At 36.8% G+C, this 21,386-nt stretch overlaps 2 protein-coding genes across 9 annotated transcripts in view; one reads left to right on the forward strand and one right to left on the reverse strand.

The window, feature by feature from the left end:
* C9H11orf65 (chromosome 9 C11orf65 homolog) overlaps positions 1-21,386 on the forward strand; it is a 134,106-nt gene that overhangs the window by 103,050 nt on the left and 9,670 nt on the right. The window lies entirely within an intron of this gene.
* ATM (ATM serine/threonine kinase) overlaps positions 13,510-21,386 on the reverse strand; it is a 141,929-nt gene continuing 134,052 nt past the window's right edge. For all 3 annotated transcript variants that reach the window (XM_007172986.2, XM_057552161.1, XM_057552160.1), the window contains 3 exons: positions 20,575-20,638; positions 16,660-16,796; positions 13,510-16,553 (listed from right to left, as the gene is read on the reverse strand). In XM_007172986.2, the coding sequence (XP_007173048.2) occupies positions 16,370-16,553; positions 16,660-16,796; positions 20,575-20,638 (385 nt within the window). In that variant the 3' untranslated portion in view covers positions 13,510-16,369. The remainder of the gene's footprint in view (positions 16,554-16,659; positions 16,797-20,574; positions 20,639-21,386) is intronic.

Here is a 21,386-nt window from a genome sequence, read left to right on the forward strand (position 1 = left end):
AACTGGGTTACAGGGGCACCATTAGCTAAAGGAGCCAGAAAAGCAAAAATCTGTCTCTTAGCTTCCACAGTGGGAAAAATAGAAAACTGGAGATGACTGTTAGGTCAAGGAACAAAGCCTACCATACCCTCCAAGTCTGAATTACTGTACCTTCCCATAAAAACCCTCTACTACTAACCATCATCACACTTATCACACTGTGTCTACAATCCTAATAGACCAGAGGCTTATACTCCCAAGCATAAAAAAATCAGCAGAGACCTAATGTATATTTAAGAAAAAAAATCAGATTTATTCATATAATTTACATATACATTCACCTATTGTAAGTACTCAGTTTGACAAATATATATATATAGTTATGCAGTTTTCACCACAATCAAGGTATCATGCATTTCCATCACCCCCAAACTGTACATCTTTGCAGTCAATCCACCCACCCCACGCCATTCCCCTGGGACTGATCTCCTTTCATTCACTACAATTCTGCCTTTTCTAAAATGTCACATAAATGGAATGATACTATATGTAGTCTTTCTTGGTCTTGCTTCTTTAGAATTATGCTTTTGAAATTCATTCTTGTTGTTGCATATTTCAGTAGTTCATTCCTTTTTTAATGACTAGTGTTCTATTACATGGCTATACCACAATTTCTTTAAACATTCAGCAGGTTGATGGACAATTGGTCTTCTTCAGCTTGGGATCATTGTGGATAAAGCTGCTATGAACATTCATGTACAAGTCTTTATGGGGATATGTATTTTCATTTCTCTTGGGAAATAACTCAGAGTGGAATTGCTGGGGTAAACAATAACTATATGTTTAAATATCTATTTATTTATTTATTGAACAATACTTGCTTTACATTTCAGGTGTACATCAAAGTGATTCAGATATATATATATATATATATATATATATATATATATATATATATATATATATTCAGATCTTTTTCCATTATAGTTTATTACAAGATGTTGAATATAGTTCCCTGTGCTATACAGTAGGTCCCTGTTGTGTATTTTATATGTAGTAGTGTGTATCTGTTAATCCCAAATTCCTAATTTATCCCTTCCCCTTCTCCTTTGGTAAATAATTTGTTTTCTAACTCTGAGTCTCTTTCTATTTTGGAAATAATTTCATCTGTGTCATTTTAAAATTCACATATAAGTGATATCATATAATATTTCTTTCTCTGACTTATTTCACTTAATATGATAATCTCTAGGTCCATCCATGTTGCCACAAATGGCATTATTTCATTCTTTTTTATGGCTAGTATTCCATTGTATATATGTATCATATCTTCTTTATCCATTCCTCTGTTGTTGGACATTTAGGTTGCTTCCATGTCTTGGCTATTGAGAACAGTGCTGCAATGAACAATGGGGTGCATGTATCCTTTCAAACCATGGTTTTCTTCAGATATATGCCCAGCAGTGGGATTGCTGGGTCATATGGTAGTTCTATAATTAGTTTTTTAAGGAACCTCCATACTGTTCTCCATAGTGGCTGTACCAGTTTACATTCCCACCAATGGTGTAGGAGGGCTCCCTTTTCTCCACACCCTCTTCAGCATTTGTTATTTGTAGACTTTTTGATGATGGCCATTCTGTCTGGTGTGAAGTGATACCTATTTGATTTTGATTTGCTTTTCTCTAATAATTAGCAATGTTGAGCATCTTTTCATGTGCCTGTTGGCCATCCTTATGTCTTCTTTGGAGAAGTGTCTATGTAGGTCTTCTGCCCATTTTTTGATTGGGTTATTTTTTTGATATTGAGCTGTATAAGTTGTTTATATATTTTGGAAATTAATTCTTTGTCAGTTACATTGTTTGCAAATATATTCTCCCACTCTGTAGGTTGTCTTTTCATTTAGGTTAGGATTTCCTTTGCTGTGCAAAAGCTTTCAAGTTTAATTGGGTCTCATTTGTTTATTTTTGCTTTGTTTCCATTACTCTAGGAGACGGATCCAAAAAAATATTGCTGCAATTTATAGCAAAGAGTGTTCTGCTTATGTTTTCTTCTAGGAGGTTTATATTATCTGGTCTTACATTTAGGTCTTTAATCCAGTTTATTTTTATATATGCTGTTAGAGACTGTTCTAATTTCATTCCTTCACATGTAGCTGTCCAGTTTTCCCAGCACCAGTTATCGAAGAGACTGTCTTTTCTCCACTTTATATTCTTGCCTCCTTTGTTGTAGATTAATTGACCATATGTGCCTGGGTTTATTTCCGGGCTTTCTATCATGTTCCATTGATCTACATTTCTGTTTTTGTGCCAGTACCATACTGTTTTGATTACTGTAGCTTTGTAGGATAGTCTGAAGTCAGGGAGCCTGATTCCTCCAGCTCTGTTCTCAAGATTATTTTGGCTATTTGTAGTCTTCTGTATTTTCATACAACTTTAAAGAATTTTTGGTCCAGTTCTGTGAAAAATGCCATTGGTAATTCAATAGGGATTGCACTGAATCTGTAGATTGCCTTGTATAATATGGTCATTTTAGCGAATGTTTATAAGAATCTGTTTTTCTAAAGTGGCTGTACCATTTTGCATTTCCACCAGCAATGAACTTAAGTAGCTCCACTTGGTTTCTGTCACTTCATGTTGTCAAATGTTTTAATTCTAGGGGATGTATAGTGAATAGCATTTCATTGTGATTTTAGTTTGCATTTCCTAAATGACTTATGATATTGAAGATCTTTAACATGCTTATCTGCCACTTGGTATCTTCTTTGGTGAAGTGTCTATTCAAATCTTTTGCCAATTCTAAATTGTTTATTTCATATTGTGTTAAAAGATTTTTTAATATGGTCTAAAAACAAACCATTTATCAGATACTGTTTTGCCAATCTGTGGGTGGTGTTTTCATTTTCTTTTATGATGTCTTTTGAGGAGAAAAAGTATTTAATTTTAATAGAGTCCAAGTTACCTTTTTTTTTCTTTTTTTTAAACTTAATTTTTATTTTATGTTGGGGAATAGTTGATTTACAATGTTGTGTTTCAGGTTTTCATCAAAGTGGTTCAGTTATACATATACATATAACCATTCTTTTTCAGATTCTTTTCCCTTATAGGTTATTACAGAATATTGAGTAGACTTACCTGTACTATACAGTAGGGCCTTGTTGATTGTCTATTTTATGTATGGTAGTGTGTATATGTTAATCCCAAATTCCTAATTTATCCCTCCATCCCACCTTTCCCCTTTGGTAACCAAAAGTCTGTTTCCGATGTCTCTGAGTCTGCTTGTTTCATAGGTTCATTTGTGTCATATTTTAGCTTCCACATATAAGTGATATCATATGGTTATTTGTCTTTCTCTTCTGACTTAGTTCACTTAGTATGATAACCTCTAGTTGCATCCATGTTGCTGCAAATGGCATTATTTTGTTCTTTTTTATGGCTGAGTAGTATTCCATTGTATATATGTACCACACCTTCTTTGTCCATTCATCTGTTGATGGACATTTAGGTTGTTTCCATGTCTTGGCTCTTGTGAATAGTGCTGCTATGAACATAGGGGTACATGTATCTTTTTGAATTATAGTTTTGTCTGGATATATGTCCAGGAGTGGGATTGTTGGATCATGTGGTAATTCTATTTTTAGTTCTCTGAGGAACCTCCATACTGTTTTCCATAGTGGCTGCACCAACTTTCATTCTCACCAACAGTGTAGGAGGGTTCCCTTTTCTCCACACCCTCTCCAGCATTTGTTATTTGTAGACTTTTTAACAATGGACATTCTGACCAATGTGAAGTGGTACCTCATTGTGGTTTTGATTTGCATTTCTCTAATAATTAGCGATGTTGAGAATCTTTTCATGTACCTATTGGCCATCTGTATAAAACATCAACAATATTTCTTGATACCCAGGTTAAAGTGTCCAGACTATGCCCAAGATGGAGTTGCTTATGCTAAGCCCCATGTTAGTAAACCAAAACTTAAATTTCTGTGCTCGGCTCTCCCAGAAGAGGTAGGCCTAGGCCAACCAATCAGCACTTTCCTGCTCAGCAAAAATTACCTAACCTGGCTCCAAGACTTCCCTTTGCTCCATATAAGGGAAGTAACTGTTCTAACCAACTGACAATGCCCAGTATAACTTCCTTGTTCCTGCTCACTTTGGTCTATGAAACCCGCTCACTTTGTACAACACTTCATACATTTGGTCATGATGTATTACCTCTTTTATATTGGTGGAATTGACTTGTTAATATTGGTAAGGACTTTTGCCTCTATTCATGAACGATATTGGTCTTCAGTTTTGTTTTGTATTGTTCTTCTCGTAATTCTTGTATTTTTGACTTAAGGGTAATACTGGCCTCATAAAACGGGCTTTTCTAATATCAGGAAGAGTTTGTGCAGCAATGGTATGCTTTCCTTAGAAGTAGAAGGCATTGACTCATCAGGATTATGTTCATTGTTTTTTGGCCTTTTTATGCCATGAATATGTTTGAGATGTCTATGAAATCCACTTGTCCATGTTGCTTTACACTGCAATAATTTAACACAATGTGAGGGCCAAGATGGTGGAGTACGAAGACTCTGAACTCACCTCCTCCCATGGAAACACCAAAATGATAACTACTTACAGAGCAACTATCTATGAGAATGACCTGAAGACTAGCAGAAAAGATTTTCCATTAAAGAAGGAGCCATAAGACAGGTAGGAAGGGTGGACATGGTATAGTCAGGACCCACAACCCAGGGTCAGCGACCCACAAAAGGGAGGAATATCACAGAAGTACTACCCAAGGAGTGAGGGGTCCAAGTCCCACATCAGGCTCCCCAGCATGGGGATTCTGCACTGAGAAGATGAGCCCCCAGAGTGTCTGGCTTTGAAAATTAGCAGGACTTACATTAGGGAGAGCCAGAAGGCTATAGGAAACAGACTCCATTCTTAAAGGGTGCATGCAACATCTCACATGCTCTGAGTCCCAGTGCAGAGGCAGTAGTTTGAAAGGGGCCTGGGTCAGACCCACTTACTGATCTTAGAGAACCTCCCAGAGAGGCAAGAAGCAATCAGGACTCCCCCTGGGGATGGAGGCATCAGCTATTTTGGGGAGCTTAATCTAGCACTGGTAACACCAGTGCCATTTTGGAATCCTCCCTCTAGCCTATTAGTGCTGGGGACCTGGCCCTGTCCACCAGCAGGCTGGCACTAACCCTGAGGCCTCAGCTGTACAGACAGCCATGTGGAGACCTGGCCTCACTCACCAGTGGGACAGCACCAATCCCGAATGCCCCTGAGTCACACAGACAACCACATAGGAAGCCTACCCCACGTTCCAGTGGGCCCACAACCACCATACAAGACATGGTCTTGCAGCCAGTGGGGTTGGGGCCAGCCACGTCACAACAGAAGCACACAGGCAGCCCACGTAGGGGGTACACTAGAACATATAGCTCTGTTAACCAGAGAGGAGTGTACTGCTGCGCCCCACAGGATGTTTCCTTAAATAAGGTCACTTCACCAAGATTGGGAAATGTAACCAACCTACCTGGTACACAGAAATAAACACAGAGAATTGGGCAAAATGAGGAGACAGAAATTTATGTTCCAAACAATGGAATAAGGCAAAACATCAGAAAAAGAACTAAACAAAGTAGAGATAAGGAATCTACCAGATAAAGAGTTCAAGGTATAGATCATAAAGGTGCTCAATGAACTCTGGAGAAGAATGGAGAACACCATGACCATTTAAACAAACAGTTCGAAAATATAAAGAAGAACCAAAAGGAGTTGATGAATAAGATAACTGAAATAAAAAATACACTAGAAGGAATCAATAGTAGATTAGATAATACAGAGGAATGGATCACCAATCTGGAAGACATGGCAGTGGAAATTCCCAAGCTGAACAGAGAAATGAAAAAAGAATTTTAAAAAAATGAGGATAGTTTACAAGACACCTAAGACAACATAAAGCATACTAACATTTGCATTACAGGGGTCCTAGAAGAAGAGAGAAAGGGGCAGAGAACTTACTTGAGAAATAATTGCTGAGAAATTCCCTAACGAGGGGAAAGAAACAGACATTCAAGTCCAGGAAGCACAGAGAGTTCCAAACGAGGTGATCCAACGAGGTCCACACAAAGACACATTATAATTAAAATTGCAAAGGGAGTTCCCTGGTGGCATAGAGTTAGGATCCCGGGCTTTCACTGCTGTGGCCTGGGTTCCATCCCTGGTTGGGAAACTGAGAACCAACAAGCTGCATGGCATGGCCAAAAGAAAAAAATTAAAAAAAAAAAAAGTAAAATCGCAAAAATTAAAGATAAAGGGAATCTTAGAAGTAGCAAGAGAAAAGCCATTAGTAACATACAAAGAAACCCCCATAAGGCTATTAGGTGAATTTTCAGCAACAATTTTGTAGGCCAGAAGGGAATGTCATGATATATTCAAAGTGATGAAAGGAAAAAGCTTACAACCAAGAATACTCTAGCTGGCATGGCTATCGTTCAGATTTAAAGGGGAGATAAAGAGTTTCAAAGACAAGCAAAAGCTAAAATGGTTCAGCACCACTAAACTGGCTTTATAAGAAATGTTATAGGGAATTCCCTGGCGGTCCAGTGGTTAGGGCTCTGTGCTTCCACTGCAGGGGGCATGAGTTCGATCCCTGGTCGGCAAACTAAGATCCCGCATGCCACGTGGCATGGCCAGAAAAAAAAAAAAAAGTTATAGGGACTTCTCTAAGCAGAAAAGGAAAGTCCACAGCTATAAAAAGGAAAATAATGAAAAGAAAAATCTCACTGGTAAAGGGAAACACACAGTAAAGGTAGTAATTCAACCACTTATAAAACTAGTATAAAGGTTAAAAGACAAAAGTAGTAAACCATCTATATACACAATAAATAAAGAAATACACAACACAAAAAGACGTAAAATATAATGTCAAAAACATTAAACATTGGGATAGGGGAGTAAAAATGTAGACTGGTTAGAATGCATTTGAATTTAAGAGATCAACTAAAATGATTATGTAACTTATACCGTGTTATATGTGAGCTTCATGGTAACCACAAACCAGAAACCAATAATAGACACACAAGAAAGAGAAAAGAATCTAAACATAAAACTAAAAATAGCCATCAAATCATAAGGAAAGAGGGCAAAAGAAAAAAGGAACAAAAAAAGAACCACGGAAACAACCAGAAAACAATTAACAAAATGACAATAAATACATGTCTATCACTAATTATTTTAAATGTAAATGGACTAAATGCTCCAATCAAAAGACACAGAGTAGCTGAATGGATAGAAAAACAAAACCCACATATATGCTGCCTACAGGAGATTCACTTCAGATCTAAAGACACATACAGACTGAGTGATGGGATGGAAAAAGGTATTCCATGCAAATGGAAATCAAAAGAAAACCAGGACAGCAATACTTGTATCACAGAAAATAGATTTTAAAGTAAGTACTGTAACAAGAGACAAAGAAGGACATTACTTAATGATATAGGGATCCATCCAAAAAGAAGATAAAACAATTGTAAATATAGATGCATCCAACATAGGAATACTTAAATATATAAAGCAAATATTAATAGACATAAAGGGAGAAACTGACAGTAACATAGTATTAGTAGGGACTTTAAAACCCCATTTACATCAATGGATGGATCATCCGACAAAATCAATACAGAAAAAGACTGGTCTTAAATGACACATTAGACCAGATGAACTTAATAGATACATACAGTACGTTCCGTCAAAAGTAGCTGAATATACATTTTTGTCAATGCATGTGGAACATCCTCCAGGATAGATCACATGCTAGGTCACAAAACAAGTTTCAATAAACTTAAGACTGAAATCATATCAAGTATCTTTTCTGACCACATGGTATGACACTAGAAATCAACCTACGAGAAAAAAAACTGCAAAAAACACAAAGATGGGGAGGCTAAACAACATGCTATGAAACAACCAATGTGTCATTAAATAAATCAAAGAGGAAATTAAAAACTACCCAAAGACGAATGAAAATAGAAACACAATGATCCAAAATCTATGGAACACAGCAAAAGCAGATCTAAGAGGGAAGTTTACAGCAATACAATCCTACCTCAGAAAACAAGAATTATCTCAAATAAACAACCTAAAGTTAGACCTAAAAGAACTAGAAAAAGAAGAACAAACAAAACCCAGAGTTAGTAGGAGAGAAATCATAAAAATCAGAGCAGAAATAAATGAAATAAAGACTAAAAAAAAAAAAACTAGAAAAGATTAATGAAACTAAGGGGTGGTTCTTTGAAAGATAAACAAAATTGATAAAACCTTTAGTCAGAATCATCATGAAAAAGAGAACGCCCAAATAAATGAAATCAGAAATTAAAGAAGAGAAGTTACAATCAACACCACAGGAATACAAAGGATCATAAGAGATTACTATGAACAATTATATGCCAATAATATGGACAACCGAGAGGAAATGGGCAAATTCCTAGAAATGCAGAATTTCCCATGACTGAATCAGGAAGAAATAGAAAATATGAACAAACCAAACACCAATAATGAAATTGAATCAGTACTTTTAAAAAACCTCCCAACAAACAAAAGTCCAGGACCAGACGACTTCACAGGTAAATCTGCCAAACATTTAAATAAAAGTTAACACCTGTTCTTCTCAAACTATTCCAAAAAATTGAAGAGGAAGGAACGCTTCTAAACTTATTCTGTAAGACCAGCAACACCCAGATATCAAAACCAGACAGACACCACAAAAAAAGAAAATTACAGGCCATTATTACTGACGAAAACAGATGCAAAAATCCTCAAGACAATATTACTAAGTGGAATTCAACCATACATTAAAAGGATCATATACCATGAAGTGGGATTTATCCAAGGGATGCAAGGATAATTCAACACCCACAAATCAATGAAATACACCACATTAACAAATTGAAGGATAAAAATCACATGATCATCTCAATAGATGCAGAAAAGAACTTTTGACAAAGCTCAGCATCCATTTATGATAAAAACCCTCAACATAGTGGAATAGAGGGAACATACTTCAACATAATAAAGGCCATATACAACAAACCTACAGCCAACATAATACTCAATGGTGAATAGCTGAAAGCGTTCCCTCTAAGATCAGGAACAAGACAAGAATGCTCAATCTCACCATTTTTATTCAACATAGTATTGGAAGTCCTAGCCATAGCAATCACATGAGAAAAAGAAATAAAAGGAATCCAAATTAGAAAGGAAAAGTAAAACTGTCACTGTTTGTGGATGACATGATACTAGATATAAAAAATCCTAAAGATGCCACCAAAAACCTATGAGAATTAATAAAGGAATTCAGTAAAGTTGCAGGACACAAAATTAATATGCAAAAACCTGTTTCGTTGTTATACACTAACAACAAACTCTCAGAAAGAAAAATTAAGGAAACAATTCCATTTACAATTGCATCAAAAAGACTAAAATACCTAGGAAAAAAATCTGAACAAGGAGGTAAAAGACCTGTACTCAGAAAACTATACGACATTAACAAAAGAAACTGAGACGACACAAACAAATAGAAAGATAAACTGTGCTCGTAGATTGGGAGAATTGATATTATTAAAATAACCATACTACCAGAGGCAATCTACAGATTCAATGCAATCCCTATCAAAATACCAATGGCATTTTTCACAGAACCCAAACAAATAATTCTATAAATTGTATGGAAACACAGAAGATCCAGAATAGCCAAAGCAATTTTGGGAAAGAAGAACAAAGCTGGAGGTATCATGCTTGCTGACTACAAACAATACTGCAAAGCTATAGTAATCAAAACAGTATGGTACTGGCATAAAAATAGGCTGATCAATGGAAAAGAATAGAGAGATCAGAAATAAACCCACACACTTATGGTCAATTAATCTACAACAAAGGATGCAAAAATACACAATGGGAAAAGACCGCCTCTTCAATAAATGGTGTTGAGAAAACTGGACAGCTACATGCAAAACAATCAAACTGGACTACTTTTCTACACCACATACAAAAGTAAATTCAAACTGGATTAAGAACTGAAGTCATAAAACTCCAAGAAGGAAACAAAGGCAGTATGGTCTTTGACACCAATGTTAGCATTATTTTTTTGGATCTGTCTCCTCAGGCAAGGGAAACCAAAGCAAAAATAAACTAATGGGATTACATTAAACTAGCTTTTGCACAGTGAAGAAAGCTATCAACAAAATGAAAAGGCAGTCTACTGAACAGAAGACATTTGCAAAGGATAGATCCAAAATATATGCAACTAAACGTCAAAAAACCCAAACAACCCAATTAAAATATAGAGGTCCTGAATAGATATTTTTTTCCAAAGAAGACATACAGATGGCCAACAGACACATGAAAAGATACTCAACATCACCAATCATCAAGGAAATGCATATCAAAACCACAACGAGGGCTTCCCTGGTGGCGCAGTGGTTGAGAGTCTGCCTGCTAATGCAGGGGACACGGGTTCGAGCCCTGGTCTGGGAAGATCCCACATGCCGCGGAGCGGCTGGGCCCGTGGGCCACAATTGCTGAGCCTGCGCGTCTGGAGCCTGTGCCCCGCGACGGGAGGGGCCGCGATAGAGAAAGGCCCGCGCACCGCGATGAAGAGCGGTCCCCGCACCGCGATGAAGAGTGGCCCCCGCTTGCCGCAACTGGAGAAAGCCCTCGCACGAACCGAAGACCCAACACAGCCAAAAATAAATAAATAAATAAATAAATAAATAAATAAGAAAATCCTTTAAAAAAAAAAAAAAAAAAAACCACAACGAGATATCACCTTACACCTGTCAGAATGGCCATTGTCAAAAAGACAACAAATAACAAGTGTTGATGAGGATGTGAGGAAAAGGGAACCCTGGTGAACTGTTTTAAATTGGTGCAGCCACTATGAAAAGTAGTTAGGGAGGGTTCTCAAAAAATTAAAAATAGAACTGACAGATGACCCAGCAATTTCACTTCTGGGTATTTACCTCTTCAAAAAAACCCCAAAAAACACTAATTTAAAAAGATATATGCACCCCAATGTTCATAGCAGCATTATTTACAATAGCCAAGATATGAGAGCAACCTAAGTGTCAATCAATAGATGAATGGATAAAAACGATGTGGAATATTACTCAGCCTTTAAAAAAAAGGATGAAATATTACCACTTGCAGTGACACAGATGAACCTAGAGGGTAGAGTAAGTATAGTTAAGTGAAGTAATTCAGAGAAAGACAAATATTGTATGATCTCACACACACGTGGATTCTAAAAAACAAGACAAACAAAATGAAAGCAGACAGATGTAGAGAACGAACAGAGGTTGTTGTCAGAGGGGAGAAGGTGCAGGGGACAAAATGGGTGAAGGGGAGTAAGAGGTACAAACCTCCAGTTATAAAATAAATAAGCCTGGGGGATATAATATACAGCACAAGGAATATGGTCAATAATATTGTAATAACTTTGTACAGGGACAGATAGCTAATAGACTTATCAAGGTGATTTCATAATGTATGCAAGTGTCAAATCACCATGGAGTATACCTGAAACCAACATAATATTATACATCAACTATATTTCAATTTAAAAAATAAAGTAAAAAAAAAACCCCACCAAATCTGCAACCAGCTGAGTGATTACCATTTTCTCTCTTAAAATTCTTCCAACTCTTTACACTCAGGGATATTTTTAAAAAATTGCTTAAGCAATAAGAAATACTAAGTATTTACAAAGAATTATAAGTCTATAGTGAATATTCAAATACTAGGGAACATTTTGGGGTGGTTTTCAAATAACCTAACATTAAGTAAGGCAGAACGAGGTTTTCAAAATTGTCAACTGAAGGACATATTTCCCCAGTAAAACTCGTTATTTCTTGCAATACCACTCATTGGATTTGTATAAAGTATACAATGTTTTTTCTTGCAGGAATGACTCTTCCACATGCATTAAGATGGCTACTATTAAAAAAACAAAACAGAAAATAAAGTGTTGGTGAGGATGTGGAAAAATCAGAACCCTTGTGCACTGTTTGTGGGAGTGTAAAACACTGTAGCCACTATGGAAAACAGCATGGTGTTTCCGTCAAAAAATTCAAAATAGAATTACCATATGATCCAGTGATTCCACTTCTGGGTACATACCCAAAAGAATTAAAAACAGAGTCCTGAAGACATGTCTGTTCACCCATGCTCAATAGCCGCATTATTCATAATAGCTAAAAGGAGAAAGCAACCCAAGTGTTTACAACAGATAAATGGATAAACAAAAATGTGGTCTATACATACCATGGTCTATACATACCATAAAATTATTCCATCTTTAAAAAGAAGGAAATTCTGATATACAGCAACTGGGATGAACCTTATTAAGGACATTATGCTAGTGAAATAAGCCAGTCACAAAAAGACAAATGCTTATAGTAGGAAGCTAGAGCAGTCAAATTCAGAGAGACAGAAAATAGAATAGTGGTTGCCAAGGGCTGGGTGGAGGGGAGAATGGGGAGTTGTGGAATGGGTACAGAACGTCAGTTTTGCAAGATGAAAAGAGTGCTGGAGATTGGCTGCACTACAGTGTGAATGTACTTATATCACTACTGAACTGTACACTTAAAAATGGTCAAGATGGTAAATTTTATGTTAAGTGTATTTTACCACAAGTTTTAAAAATAGCAAATCACATTAATAGTAGACCAGCTATGAACACACACTTATAGCAAGGCAAGATCTACAAGCCAAATCATGACCATTTCTCTCCTGGTTTGGAAATGTGTACTGATCTTAAACTTCAACACTATATGTCAATGTTTCATGCTCTCACAATGTCTTCAGACATTGCCAAATGAGTGGGGAAGCAAAATTACCCCCTGAGAACCACTGCTTTAGAATCATACACTGTACATTAGCGTAAAAGTATATATTTTTACATATTGTTGTACATTAAAAAAATTATGCATGTTGTACATTATGGGCAAAGTAAGGGATTTTTCAGGGAATAATTTTCATTAGATTTTCACCTTACTCACCAAATTCTGAATCTAATCTCTGTGAAAACTTTGTACTGTATTTATGCAAAATTCACTTTTTCAGAAACTGGACAAAAAAGCCTGAAACTCTAAAGACTGAAGTTATTGATTTTTAAAAAACAATAAATATGTGGAATGCAAACTTCAAATTTAGAATATTAGGATCTTTGTATCTGTCATTTCCAGTATGTATTTTTTAGACTCTAGAAATGTCGACCAGATCACTCTCTAGGCCCCCCAAAAAAGAACATTCATTTGGCTTTTTGTCACAGGGTAATCAAAAACTACTATATTATTTAGAGTGAGGTGCACCATACTGGTCTGGTCCTGTGTAGCAGGCTTCTCAGTTCACACTGCATTGTAAATTGCTGTATACCCCAGCCTTGCTTACTGTTGTCTCCCTACGAACCAGCACCATGCTTGGCCCACAGAGCACCCAAATATTTGAATAAAATGAATGAGTCTTAGCATACATTTTCTTTAAGATTTATTTTAAAACAGGTAACAGTGTAATAAAGAAATACATTCAATAGCACTAAAAAAAAAATCTACATGAAATATACAATTTCATTAAGGTACAACCAAAATATTTGAAGTGGCACATATGTCCATATTTCAAGCCAGTACACTAGCTTTCTATGTATTTAAACACTAGCCTACTTTAATCTTTAAGAAGATCAAAGGTTTTCCTCTTTGCTTTTATTTGCTTTAGGCCATATTTAAATTTTTAGCATTTCTAAGTGCATATATTTTAAGTATATACTATCATGACCATGGATTTATTTACCTACTAATTAGGAAGATACTATGGGGTGGTATGATCAGCACAGAGAATAGTGGAACGAATAGTTATCTCCCTTAATCTGAACACAACTGTTCAAACAGTCTGTAATTTATCTGCTTTTCTAGTAGCTTCTCTCCTTGGTTTCCACTGACCTTATGAGCCAACTGACTGGTGAAGCCTAGATTCTTTTCACTTGAAAGATTTCCAAGTTAGAGATTGTCCATATTAAACTTGTACCTTCAACTTATTATATTCTACCCTTGGACAAGTTATTTTATTTTTCCAAATTTCACTTTCCCCAGCTGTAAACTGGAATAACATCACTAATCTTGCAAAAGACACTGCATATAATGTATGTCAGATACTCAGCATACAACAAATATTCTATCATAAATATTTTAAAAACCTAACCATTCCTCATTTGTTCCCAGTTATTTTCTATCTTATTCATTTCCAGACATTGTTCCAGCTTGTCATAATCTTTAGAATCTTATTTCTATCACCTGTGAATTAGCTATTCCTCCTAATTGTTATCTGAAAATCTGGTAAGCTTTTCAAAGCCATTAATAAGAATATCTGAATAGGACAGGAGCTTTACAGCACACCATTCAACGCTGAAGAGTAGATTAATGATGTTATTCAAAGCTCTTTGAATAACATACATCAACCAGCAAGAATTAGCTACAAATTCACTTACCTATACTATCATCTAGCTGATAATTTCTTATTCCACCCATGAAGATTTCAAGGCTTTCTTAAATAAAGACATTCTAAGTTTGCTACATTCCCTTGATTCACTTTGGTAATAAAAATAGGTTTCCTATTCATTCATCCTATTCATCATCAAGGTTCAATCATCCATTTCTTAATCTCTGCAGCTGAGATGAACAGTTTCCTAAGGATGGAGGAAGGATTATATTCACCAATAGACAAGTCAGTAGTTTTATTTGTTTATCTAATGACACTAGGGGGACAGAAGAGTTCCATTTCTAGCTATATATCAAACTTGATACCTAAACCCTTTCCTTCCAACAATACACACAGAAATGCTAGGTTAAGATATAAGAAATATTTTTTAAACACATAGCAGAAGTTGTAAGAAAGGGGAAATCCTTATGGCCCAAAATTTTCAGTTTCAGAAGGAAACTAAAAACCAGAGAGGTAGATGTGTGAGCTGATATTCTAGCTGTCCTGGCAAACTTGCCAATCTCATTAACCTATGAATTTCAGCTATAACATTTATAAGAGCACTTTAAAAAGGCAGTGGGTAGTAATTAAATGCACCTGCCCTCATGTCCATAAGGTTGGGACACATTCAGGCTTACACTCTCAGTGAAAGGGGAGTCATCAATACAACACTCTGCCGACTAGCACAGGGAGATAATGTGGAAGAATGTCTGTCTTGGCCTGGGAGTCTTCTCTCAGTAAATTTATAGTACTCTTCAGGTCAGGAAACCCTGAAGCCAAGAAATTAAAGAAAGAGTGGTCCTCTGTCAGTGATAGCCCTGGAACTATGACATAACCAGGCATAAAGCTTTTCTGGAAGGAATTATTCTTAACCCAGGTCACTCAAGATTCCCATGAGAAGGTCCTGCTGAAAATAAGCTCACCTTCTAAAATCACAAAATACATGGATAAACAGTCCACCAATTACAAAAACCAACAGATACAAACAACAGAAACTTAAAGTTAAAAAAAAAACCCAATTAGACATCATGAAACAAATAATAGGCAAACCTTAAAAATGATACATACCTAGAAATGGAAAACAACTTTTGAAAGGAGAAACCCAATGAATAGTTTAAAAAGGAGATTACATAGAGATAAGAGAATTCATGAACTAGAAGACAGATATGAAGGCATCATAGAAAGATAAAGTACTGGAAACACAGTGGGCTTAAAAGATAAAGAGAATAGAATGAGAAGGTCTAATATACATTTCTAAAAAATAGTAACCATACTGTGTCTGTGAAATTTGTTCTCCATATCATAACACCTTCATTATTCAGTAACACTGAGTGATCTCACTACTGAAAATCCAAACATACTTACTATGGTACATAGATGGTTACAATTTTAAAGTTATTTTCTTCCTTTTATATGCTAATATTTTATCATTCATATATAATATCCAAGAAACAAGTTCTAATTAAAAGCTATATCAAAACTAGCAGTATATTTATTTGTTCTAACTCCTACTAAAGAAAAATCTGCCAGCGCTGCTGCTATACTCCTGCTGCTTGCATTTTCAGCTAAAGCAAAAGTCAGTGATTCTACTGAAAATGATACAAGTATGCACTTGAGAAGAAAAAATAAACATTTACCTTAGAAGTAGAGCATGATTGACTGTTTATTTCTAAAGTGTGAGAAAACTGTTCCTTGAGACTATCAAAGCATCTTTAGGTAAATGAAGCAAGCATTAAATGTTTTTTAAAAAACACAGAAGTTTACTTAGTTCAATACTAATACCTATTTGAAGTATGTGGGTGGGTTAAAAATGAAGGCCAAAATACAATTTCTAAAGGCTGAATTCAAAGGCAATCACATGCTTAATATCACACCCAAGCTTTCCAGCCTGGGAAAAGTCGGCTGAGATTTTTGGGGTCCATGGCTTGTTGTATGAGCAAATTCACCTGCCCACCAACACTGAGCACGGTTCCTTCCTCCACTCCTTTTAGTTTCTCTTGCAGTCTCATCAAGACACGTTCAGCTACTTTGTTGAAACTGTGGTCAATATCACTAAGGACAAAAACACAAAGGTTAATGAGGTGGAACAGTTTAAAGGGCCTTGGGAATAGGAGAATTTGAACAATTGACAACAGATCCTTCCCCAAATACTGCTCACCTGAGATTTCGTTTGCATTCCTGGTCATCTGCATTTAGAGTGGAATGGAGCTCACTTTCATCCTCTGGCCTCTGCTGTAAATACAGAGCTTTCAAAGGATTCATTGTCCAGTCAAAGAGAGGATCATACAGGAGGACCTAGACAGAGAGGACATACGTATTAGAAGAACAATGTGTATTTTGATGATGTATTTAGAAACAGTAGAACCAGTATTATAAAAATAATACAGGCCAGTCACATGGTAGTTGACTGGGATGGAGGGGCAAACTTATCACATGTGCTTCATGTTTCTCTGTGGAGGAAACTATACTAACATGATGCTCTGGGATTTTTCTCCCATCTGAATTCATTCTTTCTCCATTTTGGGGACTGTGACATCCTTTGACCCATGTTTCCTGATTGGGTGAAACTAATCAATTAAAAGCAGATAAGCATTAGTTACTCTTTCCTTCTCCCTCTCCTCTTGATCAGTTCTTGGGTAAGAACATTTGCCAAAGCAGAGAACTGCAGGCCCCAACTCTCCCTCAGGTGAGCTGTACTAAGGGATAGATTAGATGGTGGGAGCTGGACAGCAGTAGCAAGCCTATTTGGACCTTACTCCTAAGCCATATCCTCCAACAGCTGTATCAGTAATAAACCTGACATTTTGATCTCTATCTTATTCTTAGGGCTCTTTCTTTTCCACTCAATTAGTTCCAAATTTGGGTGGAGAAAAAAAGGTATAATTTATTGAAAACTCCTCAAAACCCAAGGTCTAGTGCTATGGTTGGCATCTTGAAATCTACATATGGAGTAGAATTTGAATACTAAAATAACTGGCATGGCCAGAGCAAGTGATTCTAAGTCTAAATTTTAGCAAGTGAGGTCACAGGTATTTTTTGACCTCGGCAACTCAGAACAGCTAACTGCCCCTGGTGTTTATAAGCACATAATTTTTTCTAAATAGGCCTCAGCAAATGCTTACCATACAGGTCTTAATAATAAGTGAAGACTCAGTTCCAGGAATGCCTGATTTTGCAGGATATTCCAGCATTACAAAGTTGGAATATTTTCTTGCTGCTGCCTTTTTTGTGTTTCTACGTAGGTCTGCAGTCTGATACTATAAAATGCCCTTAGCGTTACACGTTAAATTCCAGGACAAATACTAGATCAGCAGTACCAAAAACTGGTCATCTGTTTATGCTGTTCTGAGCACCCTCCAGGACTATTAAAAAATACAGAGGGACTGACTCTGAATATATGTGGTTTGTCCATAAATTTAAGGGTTTCTATGTGACTTCAAATTGGGCACTGACATAGGTTTAGACTTCAGGGATTCAAACCAGTTTCACCCCCAAAAGGGACATATATTTTATTAACCAACTAATGAAAAGAAATGGGGGCCTCTATTATAAACAGACTATATGGTCTTCTTTGGTTGAAACAGAGAAACAACACAATTGAATTATTTCAAACCCAAGGGCTTGTGTTAGGAATCATATTTGCCAATTCTGGAATCAAGGAGGAACTGGAGTAATTAAAAAAATATACTTTAGCTTTATTATCAGAACAGAACTGGTTGGACAAAAACAAGAAAGGAATACAGATTAAGTTAAAGCAGGGTTTCTCAATCTTGGCACTACTGACATTTTTTAGCTGGATATTTCTTTGGTGTGAGGGCTGTGTGTATAGAATGTTTTGTGGCATCTCTTGCCTCTACCCACTAGATGTCAATAGTACCTTCACATCTCCCCCAGCCCCAATTATGACAATCAAAAATGTCTCCAGACATTGCCAACTGTCCTCTAGAGAGCAAAACTGCACTTGGCTAAGAACCACTGAGTTAAAAGGAGAGATTACCTTAGTAGAATGGATAAAATCTTAGAAGATAGGATGGTCTATTATGAAAAAGAAAATGAGATCTTGAAGGCCAGTAGAGACAAATGTACTGAGAGAGAAAGGGAAATGCAGCCAAGTCACAGTGTTCTTAAAGAGGGTTAGGAAGCGAGAAGTTGTAATTGTTATTGTATCAGAAACAGTGACCGCGGCTCAATGAAATCTAACAGAGCAAACGTGATGACTACAAAAGAGGAGACTGAAATGACATTCCAGAGGATTGGGATCCAGCAAAACTCCTGAGAAGTACCCTGCTAAAGCTGAAGGCACAAAGTCCATAGTGAGGTCAGCTGGGAAGGTTGGGACAACCACACTAAATTATTTCAGGAAATTCAGACAGATTTACAGAGGGAAGATTAGGCAAATCAGTGTAAAATACACAGAGCTTATAAAGCTTATAAGTGACACCATTATTGCAAGTGGAGATGCAGTGGCCTGAAACTCCCCAACAGTTTCCATCTTACTCAGTAAAATCTAAAATCCTCACACTAAGGTAGAAACCCCTAAATAATCTGCCCACTATTACCTCTCTAACTTTATCTCCTACCACTCTTTAAAGAATGAGGCTCACGAGCAATTTGGCATTCAACTAATAAAACTTCTGAAGCCTTGAAGGAACTACCCTCTTCTAGCAAGTGTTAACTCAGGACATCGGTACTGAAGGAACCCCCACATCTACCCAGACACAAAAATCCTTTTGACTGAGATTGAACAGAGTAAAATACTGGGGAATACATTAAACTTCTCTGGATCTTAAATTAATTTGAAAAGTTTGGATTTTTTGGTCTTAAATGCAAAGAAGCAAGATAATTTGATTTTAGACCTTGATTTCTGCATTACTGAGGCATCCATGTTACCATTTATTCTTGCTGCAGCACCAATGGCAAACAAATGACAATATGTATGAACATAATATGGGAAAAAGGGAAAGCTTTTCCAGCCTTGGGAACAGCACAGCCTTAGAGTTAACTTTATCAACACACTATTGGGACCCATTTTAACTTTCTTTGTACCAAAACTCCATATGGCCACCAGCAGTCCAAAGGGGCTATAAAGAGGACTTTGGTTCATAAAGGCAGTAGACACAGGACCACCCTAATAGACTATAAATTTTACCCTCCTTGGGATATAGTTCCACCCCCGTTGATCACAGGCTTAATGGTTAATGCCAATGAAGCTTTTTAAAAAATACAAATGTTCTTGCCTCATCCCTAGAAGTTTAGTTCAAATTTGGTCAACATCAATGTTGTTTAAAAGCAATACAGGTGATAGTAAAGTGCAGCCAGGTCCAGCACCACCAGTTAAAGGAACAAAAAGCTGAAAGAATGTAAGGGAGGCATGCTTCAACTCTACTTCCAAGCTTCCCTGTGGAGGACACTCTCCTGATCTCTTGCCCCACATACCCTTTACTAGGATAGAGAATGACTGCCTCGGGTACCCAATTCTCACTTGGGTAGAATTAACGTCATAAGCACTGGAAATTTGCTGGACTTCCTTCCCTTTCTGCCCTGATCAACATGAGGCCGTGATCCTGATAGAGTGTTTATGCCCTGTAGGCCCAAACCCCACTCGGTGGGCTGTCCCCAGGTTAAGACAGCAAAGAGGCACTGAGGTGGCACCAGCAGCAAGCCAGTTTGGCCCTCACTGCTCAGTCATGTTCCTACAGTAACAATGCTGACACTTTGATCTCCATCTGTCTCACTACATGGTTCTGAACCTGGGCATGGGAAAAGGAGATACAACTTACTGATTTCTCTTCAAACTCCAAAGGAAACCATTCTGAAAATAATACCATACAAGGTACCTAAGATGTCAAAGTGCTGATGTATGTATTGAAGACTAGAGGTTACTCATAGCGCTGTAACATTCCAAGACACTTGAGGGGGCTGAAGGCATTTCTAAGCCACTATTTACTCTCCTGCTGCCCAGCATCATCCCACCTCATTAGAACAAAGCACTGATCCTCCAATCAGTGCCTTCCTAACAAGATACACAGTCTATCAGGCAGAGAAATAAAGATTTCCTTATAATATACTTTACCTCTACAATGGTTAACAGGGTTTCCTGAGAGTTTCTCATAACCTCCATGGTTTTCTCACAGCATCTACAAACACATTATAAATATGCACTTTATTATACACCAACATTTTCAACGTTATCTTTACCTCCTATATACTCATGTTTAGTATGCTGAGACTATTCTTGTTAATAATTCCCAAATTAATACCTCAAAGAGCACAGTACTTGGCAGAGTGGGTTTTCAGTAGATGTTTCTGACATGAATACAAATATATATGTGAATATGAGCTTAGCATTTATAAGAATAACACACTACTACTATGAAACATTTCTTTCAGTTGATTATTATGGTAATTACAGTTTACTTTGACTAGAATCTGCCCTGCTAAAAGTTGAGTATGTAGACTTAAAAAAGAAAGAAAGTTGAGTATGTAGACTATGCTGGGAAAACTACAGGGAACTGCAAAGTTCTTTTAGCAGGAATTGGTACCAGATCATAAGCTCCTTTAGGATAATTTATATACCCAAGAATGAGCACCCAAGAGAAGTTCTGATCAGTAAACAAAGAGTTAGCGAGGACAGAGGTGTGAAAAGTAAAGGCAGGCTGCTTCCAAAGGCAGTAAGGGAGGACAGTATGTGTGTCATATTGGGTGAGGTCCCAGGTGGTCTGAAGGAAGGGGAAATTATTACTGCTTTTACCCAAGGTCTTTTCTTCCTTAGTATTGGTAAAGCACTGGAATGTACAATAATTCTAGTAAGGGTGAATTCTATAATCTATAGAAATCAATAATCCAAATAATTTCAACACCAAAAATCATCTGCCTTACCTTACC

This window comes from Balaenoptera acutorostrata, chromosome 9, assembly GCF_949987535.1.
Source record: "Balaenoptera acutorostrata chromosome 9, mBalAcu1.1, whole genome shotgun sequence".
Taxonomy (NCBI): Eukaryota; Metazoa; Chordata; class Mammalia; order Artiodactyla; family Balaenopteridae; genus Balaenoptera; species Balaenoptera acutorostrata.